Source organism: Asterias rubens, chromosome 10, assembly GCF_902459465.1.
Source record: "Asterias rubens chromosome 10, eAstRub1.3, whole genome shotgun sequence".
Classification (NCBI taxonomy): domain Eukaryota; kingdom Metazoa; phylum Echinodermata; class Asteroidea; order Forcipulatida; family Asteriidae; genus Asterias; species Asterias rubens.
Window position 1 is genome coordinate 2,953,938 of NC_047071.1, and position 20,167 is coordinate 2,974,104.

General features: G+C 42.3%; 1 protein-coding gene across 3 annotated transcripts in view; it reads right to left on the reverse strand.

Moving 5' to 3' along the window:
- LOC117295332 (probable E3 ubiquitin-protein ligase HERC1) overlaps window positions 1-20,167 on the reverse strand; it is a 58,903-nt gene that overhangs the window by 21,666 nt on the left and 17,070 nt on the right. The window contains exons 23-44 of one of the 3 annotated variants that reach the window (XM_033777917.1): window positions 19,469-19,548; window positions 18,754-18,934; window positions 17,717-17,871; window positions 16,978-17,211; window positions 15,963-16,083; window positions 15,515-15,758; window positions 14,741-14,943; window positions 14,396-14,563; window positions 12,246-12,355; window positions 11,059-11,391; window positions 10,398-10,637; window positions 9,907-9,990; window positions 8,644-9,289; window positions 8,052-8,253; window positions 6,436-7,649; window positions 5,670-5,951; window positions 4,513-4,605; window positions 3,821-4,070; window positions 3,205-3,347; window positions 2,246-2,421; window positions 1,106-1,403; window positions 553-750 (exon numbers count right to left, since the gene is read on the reverse strand). In XM_033777917.1, coding sequence (XP_033633808.1) covers window positions 553-750; window positions 1,106-1,403; window positions 2,246-2,421; window positions 3,205-3,347; window positions 3,821-4,070; window positions 4,513-4,605; window positions 5,670-5,951; window positions 6,436-7,649; window positions 8,052-8,253; window positions 8,644-9,289; window positions 9,907-9,990; window positions 10,398-10,637; window positions 11,059-11,391; window positions 12,246-12,355; window positions 14,396-14,563; window positions 14,741-14,943; window positions 15,515-15,758; window positions 15,963-16,083; window positions 16,978-17,211; window positions 17,717-17,871; window positions 18,754-18,934; window positions 19,469-19,548 — 5,655 coding nt within the window. Of the gene's footprint in view, window positions 1-552; window positions 751-1,105; window positions 1,404-2,245; window positions 2,422-3,204; window positions 3,348-3,820; window positions 4,071-4,512; window positions 4,609-5,669; window positions 5,952-6,435; window positions 7,650-8,051; window positions 8,254-8,643; window positions 9,290-9,906; window positions 9,991-10,397; window positions 10,638-11,058; window positions 11,392-12,245; window positions 12,356-14,395; window positions 14,564-14,740; window positions 14,944-15,514; window positions 15,759-15,962; window positions 16,084-16,977; window positions 17,212-17,716; window positions 17,872-18,753; window positions 18,935-19,468; window positions 19,549-20,167 lie in introns of all 3 variants that reach the window. The other 2 variants (XM_033777916.1, XM_033777915.1) reach the window with 2 other exon arrangements.

Here is a 20,167-nt window from a genome sequence, read left to right on the forward strand (position 1 = left end):
TTTAAAGAGTAAAATAGAAAGGTGCTTGCGATCAAAATTGAACTGACTTTATGGCTCTGCTTACCGCAGAATTCTGTGCTTACGATCACCATTCTCCACTTACTGTGCAAGCGCCAAATTTCTGTGCTAGCTGTGTAAGTAAGGTATACCTATCAACATGGAGTACACATGCACACAAGCAAAATTTCACTGCTAACCTGCTAACCTGTGAAATGTGTTAGACGTAAGAACAGAAATCCCTGCTTCCGTAAACCCTGATTGTTTGCTTACTGTAAGCTGTTAAGCAGAAAATTTTGCTTGGCTAATTTCTTTGCTAAGCAAAAATGGAGTGGGGCACCAGTCACAAAAAAGTAAATGTAATGCAATTTTGGTTTGCAAAAAATAGTTAATGGCCTGACGTTTCGACCCTAGCAGAGTCTTTCTCGAAGGCAATTTTGGTTTATAATTTGTTTCTGTCCAGCAACATTTTTCAGTGCTTAGCAAGTTTTGTGTGCTTACAGGCGTCGTACAATTGGACCCTGATGTGTGAGAATTTGTGTAAGCGACACCCACCTAGATTCAAAAATCCACTTTGGCTTCTACCCACACCCGTAGAGGCGCTCTTCGCCCCTAGGGGGTCAGGCTCAGGAAACTGTACGGGCTCAGGGATGGAGCGTGACTCAGTCAGGCCTAGACGTCCCATGATCTGCTCAAACGTCTCATGGCCTGAGATGGTGTTCAGGTCCTCTTCAGTCATTAGGTCATGCTCATCTGGGATACATTGAGATGAAATGAAATTGAGTATTAAAGGAACATTACAGAATTGGGTTTTGCTAATAAAACAGTTGCTGGCAGTGTATCTGGGTATCTACTTGCAGGGTAGATTATGGTTTTTTTGAGAATTTGTCTAAAAAGTAGATTTTTCTAAATTCGGGAGACTTCTCTACTACCGCAGAGTAGATTTTATTAACTTCACTACTGCAGAGTGAGTTCTTAATTGGTCTCAACGTTTGAACTAGCTTACTCTGGTCACCGCCAGGAGAGATAATGGCCTATTTATTGTAAAATTATTGTAAGATTTTTGGTGAAATAACGCGTCTAAAAGTATAAAGTTTTAATAACCCACCATCAGCAGTACCCTCGGCCGCCAGACTGAAGTCAGAAGAAATACTCAAATGACCCCTAGTCCCCAGCTGGTACTTGTCTCTGCAGTCCACACACATCAGATAGTACGGGTTACCCGTTCCGCAAGCGCCGCCGAACCATCCGCCGACGTACGCGCCGTTACTCCGGTAACCCATGTGCCCACAGCTCTGTTTGCAGCCGGGGTGCTGGAGACGCATGTGCCGGTTGAACTGGGAGGTTGTCACTCTGCAGAGGTCACAGGTCACTTGGCTCTCGCTGTTTTCCAGTTCACGACTCAGCTGGAATGAGAATGTGGGAAGATATTGTTCATAAGATCCGAAGCTTGGGCGGCCAGGTTGACACAGTGAGGATAAGAAGGCCAGACTCAAGCCTTTGTGTTTCTGATCAACAGAGTGTGGGTTCAAGTACCGGTCGTGACACTTATGCCCTTAAGCGAGACACTTAACCATTATTGCAGCGTCCTTTGGATGGGACGTTGAGCCAAAGGTCCAGTGTATTGTGTAATGGAAACTTGACAAAGTTTTTATTTTTGATAGAATTTAGGTATGAGATGGTGCAAACAAAAGAGAAATAACAGTTGTTTTGTGCTAGTAATAAATTAATGACAGGCAATAATCGCTTTGATTTTCTGCCAATGTTCCACAATCTTCTGTTGGGCTTATATTTTCTGTTTGTAGTGTTTTGTTTGGATTGTTCAATTATTTCAAAATCTTATGAGGTCAACCAAATATTTTACACAAAATGGCATTTGAGGTAGTAAAATGGTCCATATTTCCAATAAGCTGCCTCTCCAATGAGGACACAAGTGTCACGCCCGGGACTCGAACCCACACCCCACTGATCAGGGGCCAATTTCATAGAGCTGCTTAAGCAAAAAATTTGCTTAAGCACAAAAATAGCTTGCTTATTTTACACATGTTACTGGCCAAAATTTCATGCCATATACATTGCTTATGACTAGTATTTAGCTGTTGTTTACTTAGCATAACAATTGAGTGGAGTCTTGGCAGGTAATCTGATTTTACTAAGCAATTAATTTTTTACTTAAGCAAAATTTTTTGCTTAAGCAGCTCTATGAAATTGGGCCCAGAAACCGATATAAATGAAGGAAGAAATGTACCTCAGGGCACCAGAGGAGTAACTCTCTATCCGAAGCGTCATCAGTGACTAGATTATCATCATCCTCTTCATCCAAGTCCATATCATCATCTTCAAAGACGACGTCATCGTGAGGAACCTCGGATCTCTGGATGTGACGATACGCCTCCCCAAATAACCCGTCTGTGTTGACGTCTGCTTAAGAAGACAAGAACAAAGGGGAGTTATTGAGAAATAAAGATATGTCAAATTGGGTAGGATTACCCAGAGCTGTAGGGGACTTTTACACAATGGTCTCCACAACGTTTTTCATTGTAAAACTAGGTCCCCACATCGCGATTCTTTAGAAAAGAGAAAACTGAACATTTCTTTTTGTATCCTAATCAAAACCGGTTATTGGCACATGCACAGTTGGATGTGTAACAAAGGCAAATTATTTACCGGTTTGCTAGACCAAAAACTACATTTCCAAGATATCGCAGACAACAAAATTCATAAGAAGCAAGAGACTATACACCCCTTGCACAAATCAACTCCAAAAATGGCCAGCGCAAGTAGATGCATTGCCCGTTGTTCAAAGGGTCTGTTCAAATAGTTGTACAAAATGAGAGAAATGGCTGAGGGGATGGGTGGGGGAGGAATCACATTGGGGATCATTTATGCAGCGTATTGGAACATAACATATTATAAATTTGGTTTGCGGTAACACCATGTGTCTATCTACTTGCCAGGTAGAGTTTGTTCTTAGAGAACTGTCTTGCTTAATTCTACTACCGCGGAGTAGATTGTTCGGGTGTTCAGGAGACTTCTCAGTTCTGAAAAGAACTGTCCTGCTTATTAACTATTACCTGGACGGATGGTATAGAAATAGGCTGGGACTACTACTTTGGCTTAACATAAGATATTGTTAAATTTCCCTAAGCATGATACATAATGTGTATAAGCCCCAAGTCCTTGGTAGCGACACTGTTAGATACTTACAAGGTGTCCTGTCCATGCTTCTTGCCATGGCATTGGCAAGGGACGAGAGGTCCGCTACAGCCCGGTAGCGCTCCAGACGAGAAGGAGGGCGCTCTGCGGAAGGCGTCGGTCTTGGTACCTCCTCGGTCTCCGGGTAGGAAGAACTGCAGTAAAGATTTAGTTGGTTATTATGGTATCGATTTGAATGTAGAAAAACTGCAGCTTTGATTCGGGCCAAAGATTTTTAATGATCGCTAGGGTAAGTCATCAAATAAAATTACCCAAGGTAAATAAACAATGTGATTGCTTCATAACATAGGCTGTTGAAAAAAACTGAAACAAGAGCGCAAGCATGAAAGCTTCAAGGGCAAAGCCTGCTCATATACATTTATTTTAAAAGCCCAGCTCTACAATATGGGGCATTCTTTGTGGTTTTATTTTCATATTTTTATTAACTTGATTTTAATTACATTAAAAAAAAAAGTAGTAACTATTTTGTTGATTCTTTTAGTGGTGGTGGTTGTTGTTGATGTTGTTTTCGTTGTTGTTGTTGAATTTCTGGCTAAAAACCTAAAGGTAGCGAGCAAAAATACAACATACGTAAGATGGTTAAATCAGTAGAAAATTCCACACTCACTCTTCCAACTCATCATATCGTCCAGTTGAGTTCTCAGAGTCAGTGGCTCTTGACAGTCGGTTACCGATGGCCCCAGGTGGGTGTTGCCTACTACTGGTGGTAGCTGTCGAAGTGGCAGCGGTGGTGGCGGTCGGAGACTCTGTGACATCATAGGTTGGTATTGCGACATCATCATCCTCCTGGCTGGGGTGTTCTATCAGCCAGGTAGCGAGGGTGGTGATACGCTGGGTGTCCAAGTCACCACGAGTGTCTGGAAAGAAACACCTCCATTATCGATTGTGGTTACAGATCAGGGCCAAATATCATAGAGCTGCTTAAGCACAACAAGCAGCTAAGCAAAATCTGATTTTGTTTACCAGAATCAAGCTTCTGCTTAATAGCAAACAAGTTTTAAGCAATACTTGCTGCTTAAGCAAATTCGTTGCTTATTCTGGTAAAAAGGATTATTTTTTGCTCGGATGCTTTTGTGCTTTAGCAGCCCTATGAAATTAGGCCCAGCTGCAGGTCTATTTTCACAAAGCTGCTAAGCAGCAAATATTGATCTCTGAATGTTTTTCATGGGTTTCATATTCGTCTGTCCCCTTTGAGGGGCACGATTTAACCCAAACATGCTTGAAGTAAATATTACGATAAAAAACAGAGGTTTTGACAGAAATATGAAACATTCATTATTATGGTTGACCAATACATACTAGTGGCAGCCATTGCTTTGAATATTTGCTGCATGCTGAAACCCATCTCAAGTAGGGGTGCAGCCATCGGCAGTGACGGAAGGGGCGACAGGGCTGCTGTAATGCAAACAAAAAATTTAGTCATTCATTCAGTATTCTAAAATTTTTGACAAAGTTTGGAGAAAAGGTTCGAGCAGATGTAGTTAATTGGCTGCTGCAATGCAAACAAACGAACACTATTCAGTATTCTGAAAAAAATTCCGAAGTTTGGACAACAATTTTGGACAGATGTAGTCCAAGTTAGGAAACTGCTACCATAAGACCTCCTTGGAAAAAAATTATGGGTTCTGCTCTCACGATGGAAGGCATTCTTCACCCATTTCGCCACAAAGAATTTTCAGCTCATTTACTGAATTTTGATGATCATTAAAAACTTAAATTCTGACTGGCACAAACAATTCCTCTTTGGAAAGTACACACTAATTTGTTGTTGATGTTTGATGATGTGATGGTTCAAATGTGGCAATGAATTAATTTATTTATTTATAAATGAACACTTTACACTTTTTCCTTGTATTTGCCTCTGAGAAATAATTTGTTATGGTAGAAACGTCAGTCCATTAACTATTTGTGTTTGGCATTTTAACCATTTAATTTAATGTGAGGTTAGCGACTTGTATTTGTTCCCCACTTACTTGAGGACTCTATCCATTGAAAAATGAGTGCTTCTGGAGCCCTCTTTAACAGCAGCAAAGGCCCTAGCCAAGGACATTGTAACTCAGCTCTTGGAAGTGTTGTGGCCGAGCGGTTAAGAGCACCGAATTCAAACTCTGGTGTTTCTGATCAGCAGAGTCCTTAAGCAAGACATTTAACCATTGCTTCGCCCTTCTGATGGGACGTTAAGCCGCTGGTCCCATGAATTGTGTAATGCATGTAAAAGAACCCAGTGCTCTTATCGAAAAGAGAAGGGGGTTCACCCCGGTGTTCCTGGCTGTGGCTGCTGTATGAGCCATAGCACCTTATAAACCCATTGGTGCTACATAATTGGGTCTCAGAATTCATCACTGCAATAACCTATCTTTCTGAAAGTTTGTATATACTCAGCGCCTTGAGTACCTTGTTTGGTAGATACATGCGCTATATAAGACTTTGATGTCATTATTATTATTGTCTATTACCTTCAGCTTGTGTGTCTTCCTCCGGTGAGTGCGGTGGAGAACTCACTGGAGAGATGGCCATCGTCGTTGTCGTAGTCGTCGCTGTCGTTCTCTGCAGCCCACGAGAGAAAAGCATCCTCATCCCGACCCCTCGGAGGCGGGTACGGGATGGGAGGGAGCAGGACGGGGTAGGTGGGGCCGAGACGGTCGTAGAAGAACTCTGACGGTCTTGGTTGTCTGACTGGGACGATGTGGCGGTGGAGTCACGGTCCAGACGGCGGGCTCGGTTGGCCAACATCTGGTCTGAAGGTGAGAATAGTCAAAGTTTAAAAATAATTCTCACGATGGTCCACTTCCACTTTACTCCTTTAAAAAAGACGAGAACCATTGCGTAAGAACCAAGATGTATTGAGCCCTGGGGCTGACTTCACTAAGCCTTGTCTTGCAACCGTCTTTGCAAGAACTTCACTCTTGAAGGGGGCAAGCAATTTTCTTCTGATAAGGGGCACTTCTATGGGGAACTTTGCAAAGGGCACCACAGCAAAAGCACAGGGCACCATGGCAATTGATGTGGGTGCTGTGGGTTATTTCAAGGCCTGGGACGACCATGATTTGAAGTTGGTATTGAATCACAAACCAAGGAACATATGCTTGTATGCCCTCAACTGGAACAACCATGGTTTAATGATACTGCTAAGCATTTTTTGGCTTAAAAATGTTTAGCTTGTGTGTGGACACGATAAGAAGAAGTTACAGTTTCTTAGATGTACAAAACAAAGGCACTTACCTATTTTAGATGCTGTATCTTTACCATCAGTGAATGGCGCCTGAGCAGTGACCTTCAACAGCATTGCATGGGCTCGCTCCAACTCCGCCATGCAGACCACGCGTCGGATAGGTGACGGCATGACGGCACGTTTGACTAGCTGCCTCATGATGGTCCGCATCGCTGCAGGAAGACCCTCGGAGTCTTCCTCAATTCTGGCAGGGTCATCTTGGTCCTTATAGCTGCTGAAGCTTCCTTTCCTCTGCTTCTTGGAGGAGGATTCCTTGTCCGATTTCTTGTCTGTCGACGTCTTCGGGACAAGAAGCATCTCGATGTACTTACTGCATCCCATCAGGACACTGAGAGCCTTCAGAGCCCCGACTTGGAGATGAGCCAGCATGATGCTCCTCAGCTCCGCGTCGGTCTGCTTGTTCGGGTCGCCGAGCTTCAACTGGGGTTTGGGGGTTGTCGATTCTGGTTTGACGGAAGCCGAGATTGGCTGCTGCTGCTCTACTTTGGGGGTCTCCGCCGGTATAGACATGGTGCTGGCGTCGGAGAGATTGGCATCAGTTGGGCTAAGGATAGGTGATCCCACACTACTGGAATCCGTTGATCCCCTCTCAATCATTAGAGCTCCAACAGCCTTCCTGGTGGTAGAGCTGCTTTCAGATCCTAAACTTTGAGACACACTCTCCAGGACCTCCTCTACCATTTGCTTGGTGATTGATGTAGCGAGGGTCTGCTCCTCTCCGCTCATTGCTCCATCAGCCGTGGAAGAACTCTTCGGTTTTGATTCCGGTGACTCCAAATGCAGCTTTAAGGTTGAGAATTTAGTTAGCACCACAGGTGGTGCAGTGGCGTTGACTTGTCCAGCGACACTATCCAGTTCTGTAGCTTCTCTGCTGGAATCCTCATCTCCAAGAGGAACGTCCACTCCTTCCTCCTCTTCTTTCATCGCCCTGGCAATGTCCTCATCAAGTGACTTCTCAAATTCCTCGCTCTTAGCAACCTCTTCTTGCTCCTTCTTCACCTGTGGTTTTTCTCCTCTCTTCTCCGACTCGCTAGCTTTTTTCTGAGACTGCTTTCCCGTTCTCGAAGTGTCTCTCTGAGAGTTCTCATCTGCGATGCCGGAGAGCAATGCTAGATCGCAGAGCATGGAGGCCGTCAGACCCTTCAGATGAGCCGGCTCGAACCCCGCAGGTTCCATGGGTTCCAAGTTGGATATTGCACAATCGCTGTTCAAAGAGAGAGAAATTGGTTTCTTATGAGACATGGTTTAGTTAGCTCTTCTCTTTAAGACTGGGTGGCTCTACAAAATTAGAGCTTATAGAGCTTAAGCAAAAAAAAGAAGCTAAGCATCAAACAGTTATGCTTAGTAGAACAAGGTAACCAGTCAAAATACCGTATAAAATGCACCATTTGTTACTGGTATCCTGCTTGTTTTTGCTTAGCAGGAAATTGTTTAGCGATGTTTTCAGCTTTTCTTTGAACAGTTCTTTCAAATAGACATCTCAAATTTATTATTATTAACAGCTGCATTGTGTCTCACCAAGTCAGTTTTAATGCTCAATAATCTTTGGAGTACTCACCAATCAATGACCCAACCTTAAAGTCTCTAAAAAAACAAACACTCTTACCTGATAGTAGAATCAGCATCCTCCCATTGCACCTTGGCCGACGTCCCTCCTTCCTTTAGCATACCAAGCAAGGTTGCTTCTCGACAGGTTTGTTTATGGATGCAACGACCTCCGATCTTAAGACCTCGATCCACGCCACCAATGATGGCTAGGATCGGCCAGATGGAATGGCAGAGCTGTCTCAGGTCCGTCGGTTCAGATTCTGAAATAGAATTCAACGAGGTTATTACAAAAAGACTTTCTTCCCACCAGAGCAAACCCTTCTCTTTACGATAAGTGCAGTAGTTTTTTTTAACATGAATTACATAACACAAGGACCCTACATCGTAAGGGCAATATAGCTCAGTTGGTGGAGCGCAAGCACGCGAGTCCAGAGATCACTGGTTCAAGTCATGCTCTAGTCAATTTGTTTTTGTTTAACCCCATATAACTTTTCCGACATTCCATAATATTTAATAAAAACAACCAATTATATCTTTTTGAAAATCAAACTTAAATTGACAGAACAAAAGTTTCCTACCCCTTAAGTTCAAGATATAACTTTTTCAAAAAGAAATCTACTAATTAACTAATTAGTTCTTTGATTACACACCTGTTTCCTTTGCATCCTTGGATCCTTTCTTCATTTTCTCTTCCTCACCATCATCTTTCTTTTCTTGGATTATCGCCGTCTTCTTGATCTTAGGTTCCCCTTCCTTCTTCCCATCCCGGCCAGACTTCTCTTCTTGAGTTTCCCTCGAGACGGTTGCGTTCTTTTCTCCTTCTAATCCTCCTTTCTCAGACCTCAACGTTTCCTCACCATCTGATCTGCTCTCCTTTGTATCAACTGATTTTGTCTTCGATTTGTCTGACTGGGATCCTGTTTTTAGTGAATCACTGTCCGGATCGGTTGGTTTGTCGCCAAATCTTGCCTTTTTGCCCTCAGATTTTGGGCGGTCGGATTTCTTTCCGTCACTCTCTGAAGTTGTATCAGATTTCCTCGGCGCCGTTTCACTCTGATCGAGACCCTGCGGTTGGGTGGTGTCTAGCCCCAGCGTGGCCCTGTGCAGTCTACTGATGAATCCCAGTCTGGTGTAGATGATACTATTCAAGCAGTCTCTCCAGGCTTTCTGGCGATACAGAGATCTGAGGAGGGTCACATGAGCCTCGGCTAGGACTGAGGAGGTTGGGGCGCAGAGTGGCTCCCCTGGCTGGAGGTCTCGGGGCGCACCTCGGACTTGCATCTCACCGATTCTCACCTGTCATTCAAAATCAAATAAAAACATTTTCACATTGAGTGTTAAACTTAGCACAATATAATGAAACGTTTTGCCAAAGGTCTTTGTTTATAACGGTTTACAAAAGTTTAAAAGATTTCCGCAAACAAAATAATAATGTGATGACAGAGAGAGCTGTTAATGACGGGTGAAATCAGGCTGTCAAAAAAGGGGCACATCTCATGAACGATATCTGGAAAACCATCCTATGTTTGAGGTGCCGCAAAACAATACATGTATATTGAACAAGCTCTATACCAAACAATTTTGTTTATAGCGGTGTTCTAACAGAAACAAGATTCTCAAACAACCAAGAAACACAATGCAGAACTTGAGTTGGGGAGAGATCTATAAGAACACAGGGCTCAAAAATATGGAAGAAAATAGACACACAGTTTTACATTTGAAGAAGTTTAACTAACACAGAAGTACTCTTCAACTTGACAGATTTAAAAGATATTTTACAGACAAAAAGTCAACTTTTGAACAAAAAAGACCACCAGACATGTCCAGTCATGAGTTTACTGGCCCAAGACTTAAATCTCTGGCCTCCGGCGTGCAGTCCAGTGTAAGTTTCAAGCCCTAATCTGGTGCAATACCTTCTCTCCTGGGTTACTGCTATAGAACATCACCACAGGGTACAGATCAGGTGCTTCCACATCATCAAATGCCAACCGAGGTTCCTGAAAAAACAAACCAGAAAAAGACTAAGATAGTTTAATGTGAAGGGGAGGGGAGGGGGGGTCATGGTATCAGTCTTTACTTTAAACTATGAATCAGACATGTGCATTATACTAGAGGAAGATTACGGCCAAATTTCATGGCTCTGCTTACCGTATTATTTCACAGGTTAGCATGGGTTTTTTGCTTGTGCGCATGTGTACTCCATGTTACTAGGCATTCTTTGCTTACACAACTAGCGCAGAAATTTGGTGCTTGCACAGTAGGTGGAGAATGGTGCATAATTCGGCGGTAAGCAGAGCCATGAAATTGGGCCCAGGTGCATTGCTACAGAAATATGTCATCAGCAAGAAGCCTTTTAGGATGTCATAAAACTAAAATAAAACATCAAAGTAAAATAAAGCCTTACCTCTCCATTTTTCCCGAATGACAGTGTCCTAGCCTCCATGTCGAGCACGCACGTCACGCAGTCCCCTTGGGTGAAGCTCGGCAAGGTCAGAGAGTGTTCCCCGTTGTGGTAGAGGTTCCCACTGTAGGCTCGATACAGCCACATATCGGACGTGGTCCTGTGACTGAAGTCTCGTACTGGGTAGCGGGAGACACCCACACACGTTCCCTCGTTGCCCTTGTTCTCTTTCACGATGTAGAACTGTAATCAACACACAAATCATATTATTTCATCAGAACATCTATTGAAATCATTGCAGTACCTGCTGCTTTCTGAATCTGAATTATAAAGTCGGCAAAGCATCCTAAACCCAATCCACAGGCAAGGCACTGGTCCGGGTTTGAACCAGGGTTCACAGAGGTAGGCAGGGACAGAAACCACCGAGTCATTCCGCTTTAATATAGGATTTGAACTGCCTCTAGCTACCGGGCAAGCTGGGTGATAAGACATGGCCGAAGATCGTGAGTAACAAGACTGTTCCTCCAACATAAGATTTGATGTACACTTGAACCTATTCAGTGTTAACTTACTAAAACCGATTGATAATTTAAGCGGTAAATTTTTTCATCAGTTTTTTTTTTAGATCGTTACTCTTCCCCAAAACATCCCGACCAGGACTCACCTTCCACTGGTAACATCCAGCCGTTATCCCCGTAGCACCAAGACCGTACCCCCTGCCCCCAGACCCATGGACCAGGGTGCTGCCTCCCTCCACGCTGCAGCACACCGCCTTCTCTGAGTCAAACACCGTATCCTGAAGAGCGATGTCGTCATCCTCATCATCGCCGCTCTCCGAAACGGATGAGGTTGATTTCTTGGGGTCGTGGTCGGGCGAGGGCGTGCTACTGGGCGTGGTGTTTGGGTCGAGGGGTTTGTGCTGTGATTTGTGGTGAGCGTAGGCCTGAGGTGCCCGCCACATACACTCTGAGAGGTTGCTGAGAAGTTGTTGTACAACCTTGTATTTACAAGATGGGAGACAAACAACAGGAATTAAAAGGGTGGTGGAATGCATTGTAGCTAGAAAATCTTTCAGTATTTCTAAAACTTTTTTTTCCCCATTTATTAAAAACAAAGCAAACTTTGAGAAATCACCTTACATCACAAGGCCGGACAGCCACTTTAAGGTGAGGGCTACACTGTTTACACTTGATGTAATTAAATGGTTAAAGGAACATTACAGAATTGTTTTTTGCAAACAAAACAATTGCTGGCAGTGTAAGCACTTTATGTATGAACCATATACATAAACTGACACACCTGTAGAAGTTTGAGATCGATCGGCCATCTGGGTCACGAGAGAATAGTGAATGACCGATTACAAATTTTGTATTGCATCGATGCCAAAATAAAAACGAATAAAACGCTCACTGAGTGATAAACTCCAAACGCGAAGTTAGATTATTTATTTCTCATCAAATTATGACATTTCAGACAGAAATATTGCAAGGGACGTTTTCAACCATCATGAGACCGTGTAAGTTTTATGTAAATCTGTGATCTTCACGATTTTAGTTTCTTACCAATTCTGTAACGTACCTTTAACCTGCTCTTGCTGCTGGCTTTTATGAAGTTGACTGAGTGTTGCGACCTAATGAAATTGAATGACCCTACTTGACCAGTGACTGCTGAATCGGTGGTATCAAATTACTTCTTTTGATTGTTCAATACTTATTCAACAGAGCATTCGTTTTGAAACAAAATTGAGCGCGCCGGGTATTAAGATGAATGGATTTGTCTTGAAATTGGCTGGGAAAACCTTTATTATTATTGAAGAAGAAAAAAACACCCATGATTGCTTGTGATTTGTACCTGGTGTTGATGACTCTGATGTTGAGTGTCAATTGGGCAGGATGGAAGGATAGCTTCAAGTAGATGGAGTGCCAGCAGTCTGGTACGAATGTTCTCAATCCGAGGCAAACCTTTGGAAATAAAATCTTCACATGCTAGTTTTATTGTATACACCTACATCTATATAGGATTAAAACAATAGGAGACTTTCCAACGCTAGGCGGCAGCAGACATACCGGGTAAATTTCCATTGTTTACGTAGTTCTGAACATGCGCATAATTCTGAGAACAATGGATTTACCCGGTAAGCCTGCTGCCCTCTATCGTCCCAGAAAGTCTCCTATTGATCGTCTCCAAAAACCAATTGTACACTTTGCCTTAAAGCCATTGGACCCTTTCGGTAAACAGTATTGTCCAAGTCCCACACTTTGTGTATCACAACTTATATATAAAATAACAATCCTGTGGAAATTTAGGCTCAATCGGACATCGGAGTCGGGAGAAAATAACGGGAAAACCCACTCCTGTTTTCGCGCATTTCGCCGTGTCATGACATGTGTTTATAACAAATCCGTAATTCTCGTTAACGAGAATTTATATTGTTTTACCGTTTTCTCAAAAAGTAAAGCATTTCATGGACTGATATTTCAAGAGAAGTCTTTCACCATTACCTTCTGTAAACCCTGTAAGTTATTTGTAAATCTGTGAACTTTTTTCTTTTTTTTCTGTACCGAAAGGGTCCAATGGCTTTAAAGGGAAGGTACACGTTTGGTAGTTACTCAAAACAAATATTAACTTGAAAACTGACTTGGTAATGAGCATTGGAGAGCTGTTCATGGTATAAAACATTGTGGGAAACGACTCCATCTGAAGTAACATAGTTTTTGAGAAAGAGGTAAATCCTCACTAAAATAATAAAAGACTTTTATTCCTATCTGAAAGCACACAAATTCGTCCAACAAGGGTGTTGTTTCTCTCATCATTTTCTCGATGACCAATTGAGCCCAAATTTTAACAGGCTTGTTATTGTATGCTTATGTTGGGACACACCAAGTGAGAAAACAGGTCTTTGACAATTACAAACGTGTACCTTCCCTTTAATTATCTTGGAAAAGTTGGTGTAATACAAGAAATGTGACGTCATTTGATGGTCTGGTCGTTAACAAATTAGAGTATCAATTACAACAGCATTACACTGCTTTATAATGAGGTTAGAAACTTGTTAAAATAGTTCCACTTTCTCTGGGACTCGATCAATCATAGCAAAACTGTAATTGACCTTGGAGCCTCTCGTTGGTGTACATTTAATCCAATGGCATTTAAAGGGAAGGTACACGTTTGGTAGTTACTCAAAACAAATATTAACTTAAACACTGACTTGGTAATGAGCATTGGAGAGCTGTTGATGGTATCAAACATTGTGGGAAACGACTCCATCTGAAGTAACGTAGTTTTTGAGAAAGAGGTAATTTCTCACTAAAATAATAAAAGACTTCTAGCTAGAAGTCTTTTATTCCTATCTGAAAGCACACAAATTCAGCCAACAAGGGTGTTTTTTCTTTCATCATTTTCTTGCAACTTCGGTGACCGATTGAGCCCAAACTTCCACAGGCTTGTTATTTTATGCTTATGATGGGATACACCAAGTGAGAACACTGGTCTTTGACAATTACCAAATGTGTACCTTCCCTTTAAAGGCACTGGACACTACTGGTAATTGTCAAAGACCAGCGTTCTCACTTGGTGTATCTCAACATATGCATAACATAACAAACCTGTGGAAATTTGAGCTCGTCAGAGTTGCGAGATAATAATGAAAGAAAAAACACCCTTGTCACACAAAGTTGTGTGCTTTCAGATGCTTGATTTCGAGACCTCAAATTCTAAGAGTGAGGTCTCGAAATCAAATTCGTTGAAAATTACTTCTTTCTCGAAAACTACCTCACTTCAGAGGGAGCTGTTTCTCACAATGTTTTATACCATCAACCTCTCACCCCATTACTCGTTACCAAGTAAGGTTTTATGCTAATAATTATTTTGAGTAATTACCAATAGTGCCCACTGCCTTTAACACAGTTTTACCACATGGTTAGAAACATTTGTAAGGATTCTGTCTAAGATCGCAAAACTTAATTTGACCATAGAGCCCCATTTCTTGGAACAGTAGGTACCTGACTTTGTATGGTGTCCTGCAATGGCGAGCAGCAACGACGTCCAATCATTGGAAAAGATCTTATCCCTGACTGGTTGGCTAAGGGCCACACGGCGCAGGAAGACCAGTAGGTCACCGAGAGCAGTCTGCACTAGATGGTGGGACTGTCGGCTCTTACGCTGCTTGCCTAGGGAGAGAAAAGAAGAAAGTCTGAAGACACACTGTGTGAAGACACCCTTTCTCCTGAAGACGAGCAGAGTAAACAGGCAAAGGTTGTGGGTTCGAATCCCACCCGAGTAATTTGCCTGTGATGGTTATACATTGAAATGATATCACAGATGCTCTCATGAATATGCAAGTTCACCTTGTTGTACGCCACTGCCGCTCGATTTGTTATCCTTGATGTCTGTTCCCTTGCCTTTTGTTTTCCCCTCTGGTGATGAGTTGGGAACCGACTTCTGCCATTGTGTATCTCCCGTTGCCATGGAGAACAGAGAGCAGAGTTGTTCATGCAGGAGGTCAACCAGGGCTTGCACCACGGAATCACTCAGCTGATCAGCGTGGGTGCTTCGGTAGAATTTGAAAGTGGAAAACTTGTTAAGTTGATATAAAAATAAAAAATCAAGTAATAAACCAAATAGAAAACTGACTGGATAAATTATTAGATAAAGTGTTTGTGACACACTCAATGTGTACTATTATTTTTCTAATAGATGTTTAAGCTCTCTAAGTTGGCAGCCTCCTTTGAAAGGGAATCAAGTTCGACAGTCTAAACTTTGTGACATTCTATAAAAATTTAAATATAAATGGTGGTAACAGTCATGAGTTATCCCCGATGCAAATTTAACATCTATTATATCGTTGCGGTACCCGCTGCCAAAACATAGGATTCAAACTGCCTCTAGCTACCGGGCAACCTCGGTAGTCTAGTTGGTAAGACACTGCTCTAGAATTGCAAGGGTAGTGGGTTCAAATCCCACCCGAGTAACATGCCTGTGATATTTTTTCACAGGACTCGGGAAAGTACTGAGTATACAGTGCTTACACACATCGGTGTATGGGTAAAAAAACAAAATTAATTTTCTTTATCCCCGATGCAAATTTAAGTCATGAGTTAAGAAAGTAAATTCACCAGTACCTTGTTGTAATTGCCAGTATCTGAAGCAGCCTCATGCTGGCTACTTGTAGCACTGAGTGCATGGATGGGATACTACCACTCATTAACGGCTGCATGGGCTTGGCCAGGACGGCTTGGCTACCTTCGCCACAGAGTCTTGCAAGTAACGGTAGGATACCACTAGAGATGGCCAGGAGAACGTCGGCTGGTTGGTACTTGACGCTCAGGGCAAAGATGGTGACCAGTAAGAGACGGTACCAGGCTCCTGTAACAAGTAGAAAATAAGAATTCTTTAAAGAGGGACTTCAAGGTCAAAGTGCGTGAGTCAGGAGAAAATAGAGAGGAAACCTTGAACAATTTTCAGCATGTTACAAAAAATTGTTCTTAATTTCGGCCAATTTTTGTTAGGTTTCTGTATACAGTTTTTCATGAATATTGCTTCATTTCAGACACTTTCTCCACTACATACCTTTACAATTTCTTGGTTCCTCCACTTTATCGGCCAATGTGGTGACAAGATGATCATAGATGTGATGAGCTACTGCTTGTATCTCCAGCTGAGTCATCTTATTAGCAGCTCGGATGCCGTCCTGGACAGAGAGGAAAGACGTTGCATAATATTCTTGAACATTAACAGGAAATTTTTTTTACAATGATTTATAACAATAATATTTATAGGCATTACTTACTTAGCGCTTTATGTACTCCTAATATGTTCTTATCAAAGCGCTCAGTATTTTTCTTACAAGGTATGTAGAGCTATGGTTCAAGTATGAGACCAGGGTCCAATTTCATAGAGCTGCTTAAGCACAAAATTGTGCTTAAGCAAAATAATCATTGCTTAGTAAAATCAGAATACCGGCCAAGACTCCACTCAATTGTCATGCTAAATAAACAACAGCTCAATACCAGTCACAAGCAATGTATATGGCATGACATTTTGGCCAGTAACATGTGTAAAATAAGCAAGCTATTTTCGTGCTTAACCAATTTTTTTTGCTTAAGCAGCTCTATGAAATTGGCCCCTGTTCCTTTATAGCACCATGTAATGGTTACCAAGGTGCGGTGGCGCAATATGCTGATTTCAATTTTGTTTTATTGGAAGTTGCCACTCACAGGGCTCTGAAACAGGCCACTCATAGTAAGGGCTCCAAAAGTGGGGAAAGGGGATAAAAGTAGCATTGATGTTGTGTTTAAATTGGGAAAGGTTCAATATGATATTACCAGCGTGATGGCATGGTGTGGCTGAGCGGTTAAGCACAATTGACACAAACTCAGGTGTTTCTGATCAGCAGAGTGTGGGTTCGACTCCCAGTAACAAGGCGTTACACAAAATGTGTAAACGGGTTGGCACACATACATGGGCTTCATAACTCAATAACTTTGAAAACATGTCTGGAAATAACTAATGATGAGCACTTCGATACACCCCTAAATACAGCGCTATACAAAAAAAAGTAACTATTATTACGTTTCCTTCTTACCGTGTAATGATGGAGCTGCGTGGGTAAAGTACCCTCTCCATTAGGAGCAGGGTCCAGACAGCTCAGACCAAACGTTCCCATCAGAAACTGCAGATGGACCGACGCCAGGAGGGACATGGAGCTAAACGGCGCCACCACATGACCAAAGACGTCCAGTGTGGTAAGCTTCTTGCTCTCGTCTCCTTCATGCCCGTTGAGGAGGGACAGGATTTGGTTGAGCGCATCGAGTCTCGTCTGTTAGGTGGATTAATTGAAGTCAGTAATGAAGTCAGTTTGATATGGAAAGGTTTGCGGTAACACCATGTGATGAGTTGGGGGTGGTTCTCAAAAGATTCAATGGTTTCAACTCAAAATCAGTTTGATTTAGTTTTTGTTTGTTTGTTTGTTTGTTTGTTTGTTTGTTTGTTTAGGTGATCTTCCCATCAAGGGAACTCGGCAAACTCCCACAAGGGGATATATACACCAAACTGGCAACAGCCAATCACTCTCATACAAACATTGGTTTAACGTCTATGATGTATGGCAAAACTGGATCATGTTTGGTGGAGGTGTCATGGCCTCACAATTACGAGCACCGGACTCAAGCTCTGGTGTTTCTGATCAGCAGAGTGTAGGTTCGAGTCCCAGCCCTGGACTCGGATTCTAGTTGCAGAAGAAAACATCAGGATGTGGGTATCGAACCAAGGTCAACATGAAAGACAGGGACAGAAACCACGGAGCCAACTGCTCCTTGCTTTACCTCAGCCCTGCACTGCTGATGCTCCATGGCCATGATGATTGTAGCCGGCTCAGTACAGTACATAAACTGCTCATCGTCTGTTGGTACATGCGTATCGTTGAGCATCTCACCACAGGCAAAGCCGATGACGTCGCTGCAGACATGCTTGACTGCACCTTGGGTGTCAAAGACGGAATTAAAAAAAACATTTGCATTCACTTCACATATGAGTTAACTACAAAAGTGACACTCTCAGATCTTGTAAAAGAATTTTAAATAAGTTAAACAACAGTTTGGATTACTTCTGGTAATATTTTAGTAACTTGGGGTCGAACAAAGAAAAGTTGACTAAAGCGGGACTCGAACCTACCACCTCCAGATTAGTGTGCCAGCGCTCTACCAACTAAGCTGTCCAGATTAGTGTGCCAGCGCTCTACCAACTAAGCTATCCAGATTAGTGTGCCAGCGCTCTACCAACTAAGCTATCCAGATTAGTGTGCCAGCGCTCTACCAACTAAGCTATCCAGATTAGTGTGCCAGCGCTCTACCAACTAAGCTGTCCAGATTAGTGTGCCAGTGCTCTACCAACTAAGCTGTCCAGATTAGTGTGCCAGCGCTCTACCAACTAAGCTATCCAGATTAGTGTGCCAGCACTCTACAAACTAAGCTGTCCAGCCCTATGTTGGTGGTCTCCCTATTTTGTCAATACCCCTGTTCCAGGGTGCTAGTCAGAAGCCATACAACCTGTACATGCCATATAGCCAGGGATCACACCAAAGTCTACGATACAGACTGGGAAGTGGCAGCAGAAGGATCACCTTAAGGGGATATGACTTTGTATTTCATACAACCAGGCGGTATTGTTAACTAGATAGCTCAGTTGGCATGTTAATCCCAAGGCTGCAGGTTCAAATCCCACTCAGGTAAATTTTTTCTTTATTCAACCTCAAATTATTTAAAATTTAGCTTGAAACACAATACAAATTCGTAAAGCAATTCCACACCATTTAGAACAATTTACAAGGTTATTCGTGCAGTTTCGACACATCAAATCTCACCTAGATACTTATGATCATGGTGACTACTGGACTGAATGGAGGGGAGGGTCCCATCTTGGTCCTGCCGCCAGTGAAGGCGTCGCCAGGTTGCCCTGACGACCTCCAGTGAGTCCAGAGTGGGCTCTACTTGTAGATCAGGGAGAGGCTCACTACGGGACGATTTCAAGCTGCGTACAGACTCCTTGGAAAAGAAGAAGTTTTTTAAAATTATAATTAATATTTTATTTCATCACAGTATGCAAAAAAAAGAAGATGAAATTTTCCTTTGTGATGGTAACTCCTTGAGTTGGGCTCGGCCCATAGCCTTAGATCTCAAGGGTCTTTTTTAGAATCCTCGCTGTTCACAAAAGCACGGTGTCATTATATAATTTTGGTAATTAAATCAAGTAAACATAAAGGGACACGTTGCCTTGGATCGGGACGTTGCCTTAAACAGCGTTTGAAACCGTTTGTTATGAAACGCATATGGTAAGATAGACAATTTAAAAGTAGAATATAATGATCCACACAAACATGCCTCGAAATTGCACGGTTTTCCATTTAGGATGCCAGCTAACACGGCCGGCCATTTTATGGAGTCAAAATTTTGACTCCACGAAATGGCCAACATGTTCCTTTAATCACTACAGGTGGCAAGCCCGAGGGATTGGGAAATGTTCTTGCAGGGGCATTCCAAGTGATCCAACTTATGAGAGGCTCTTTTAGATATGCTTACCCGATTGGTAGTTGATGGCGTCTGTCGGTCCTCTGTCTGGCCGAGGTCTGGCTCACTCTGAGAGTGACTCAGTGATAACGCTGAAAAAGAAGATGGAAGAACACCGCTTACTAACAAAACCACCTTTAAATCAGCCTCAAAATTCATTCTAAACATTCTCCCCACCAATAGAATTTGTGTGCTTGTTAGTATGACCCGTTAAACAAATTAAATATTAAATCAGTTTAATGTTTTGTATTGGCATGCCTGATAAAATTACACTTAATTTACAATAATAATAACATTCAGTTCTTATATGGTGCTTCATCACACCTCCGGCCCTACCAAAGGGCTCATCATTTCTTCTACAGAGCTGCGTTTGAAATAAGACCCATATTAATATGCAATTAATTACAAGCTGCTGTGATACACTGCAGCTAACTGAACGATGTTGAAACACCAGGGTCCAATTTCATAGAGCTACTAAGCACATAAATTTGCTTAGCTTGCCTTTATAAAAACAGGATTACCAACCAAATTTTCACGTGATTTTCAAGATAAGCAAACAACAGCTGAATGCCAGTAACAAGCAATATGCAACAAATTAAAAAAAATTCAGGGCCCAATTTCATAAAGCTTGTAAGCACAAAAATGTCTTCCTTGATAAAAACAAGATAACCTTTTAAAAATATGTGCACTTTTAAAAATATATTTTACTTG